At 35.9% G+C, this 1,885-nt stretch overlaps 1 protein-coding gene across 2 annotated transcripts in view; it reads left to right on the top strand.

Moving 5' to 3' along the window:
- Positions 1-1,879, top strand: part of LOC105165687 (tobamovirus multiplication protein 2B) — a 2,433-nt gene extending 554 nt beyond the window's left edge. For both annotated transcript variants that reach the window (XM_020694399.1, XM_011084777.2), the window contains exons 2-4: positions 548-613; positions 708-772; positions 1,676-1,879. In XM_020694399.1, the coding sequence (XP_020550058.1) occupies positions 548-613; positions 708-772; positions 1,676-1,714 (170 nt within the window). In that variant the 3' untranslated portion in view covers positions 1,715-1,879. The remainder of the gene's footprint in view (positions 1-547; positions 614-707; positions 773-1,675) is intronic.

Genomic DNA, 1,885 nt, shown 5'->3' with positions numbered 1-1,885 from the left:
TTTTTTTTACATAATTCTAGAAGTCAACTATTAGGTTATGCCGTTTATGTTTAGTAGTTGTTGACTGTGTTGTAATTCAAAATTTTAACTTCTAGGCGGTTCATCTGCGTATGAGCTTTCCATGATAGGCAGGCCATCAAAATTATATGAACTATGACATCTATCAGAAGACTAAATCTCATTCAGTTAACCTGATAGTTTATGTGATGCTTATATATGAGAGGGAACTACAGTATAATGGATTGATTTATGTTGTTCAAAATGGCAGTAGATTGAAGAAGGCTAAATGGAGGATTCAGATTCTTTTGTTTTCATGAGTAATGGCATTTTATGCTGCTCTATTAACTTTAACCAAAATGCTTGGAACTTGGTGTAGTGATTTAAAATGTACTCATTAACAAAGGTTCCCACTGAATCTCCTTGTAAAGGTCTTTGTCTTGGTTGTGTTGCTTTGTTACTGGTGTTTTGGTAAGTGGCTCTTGGTTATATCAGTTGATTAACAGAATGACAGGATATGCATAAAATGATTTGGTGTCAATCTCCACAGGCCCAACTAATGAAGCTTCCAAGAAACCTTCTGGCAAAGACTTCCACAATAAAGAATACAGAGATGGTAAGTGTGTGTTTGAGCAGTTTTGAAGTCAGATTAAGATCCTTAGTACAGAGTTTCTGTCTTGATTATGATAATACCTGGAGTTTGCTGCAAGGTCTTGGAGCAGTTGCCTCAAGTAATTTCATCACTGGATGCACATACGGAAAGAGGACTGCAGAGGTCGTAGCTATTCTCCTTTTCTCTTTCAGTATAGCTTGTTATTTACAATATGATTTTCATTGTTTTGCTTATATTTCTTATTGAACTTGGAGAAACTGAAAAATAAAATTTTTGGGAAGTACGATTTCGAGATGTAATATTAGCATGTGATTTAAGTGGAAAGTGAGGCACTTGTAAAATGTTTTGTTTCCGGCCTAAACTACACCAGATAGGATATGGCGGAGTTGCCCAACACTCTTTTAGAAAGACAGTAAATAGATGCGTGTCTTGATACTTCAATAGCATTGATGAAGCAAAACGTGAATGGCAAGCCATATTGCGCACTAGTTGCATGCATGAACATCACAATGTGTGCATTCCCAAAAAAGGGGATGTGGTATGCAGTTATTCCGATTTGATTGAGAGAACTTCGTAATCTGAGACATTTTTGCGAGAGTCTAGGCGAGTTTAACACAATAAAATTACACACCTTAACTATAATGACAAGCAATGCTGGTTCACTATCTTCTTGGGATACTGGATACTGGATACTGGGTATAACATTGACATCCGTTTTGGACTTTAAGATTCTAGGAACTTCTATCTCTATTGTCACGTAAAGTTATTACCTTTCTGTATGTGTCCTGATTGTATGCATTTTACATTTTTTATACTTCTACTAATTTATGATGCTACATGAGAATTAATTTATCTCCTTTTCTTTATCTTAACATAAGAAAAGAGAAATTTGGTGTTTAGAAGTATGAACGCAACGCACTTTAACATGCATCACCCAGGAAAGAGGGGTGGTCGGTTTGAAGTTCTATTGGGTCTGTGGACAGAGAGTTTAAATAATATTTATTTTTATTTTGCACAATTAAATTACATTAATTTATCATGTTAATTAATAGTGGAATTTTGCAGTGTGCCTCATTTGAATACTGTGGTCCAGTTGCTTTCTAATATGCAAAACTGCCAGATTAAGTCTTTGTCCAGAGGGCAGCTTGCTCAAGAGGTAGTTAGGATTCTTCCTTTCTTCGCCCTTTGTGGTTTTCTTCCCCTTGTCAAATGCTAACTAGGGTACACTCTGGAATTAGACTGCCTCCATATTATTGTCAAAAGGACTTGCTTAGT

This window comes from Sesamum indicum, linkage group LG6, assembly GCF_000512975.1.
Source record: "Sesamum indicum cultivar Zhongzhi No. 13 linkage group LG6, S_indicum_v1.0, whole genome shotgun sequence".
NCBI lineage: Eukaryota > Viridiplantae > Streptophyta > Magnoliopsida > Lamiales > Pedaliaceae > Sesamum > Sesamum indicum.
This window is presented reverse-complemented; position numbering and strand designations above follow the sequence as displayed.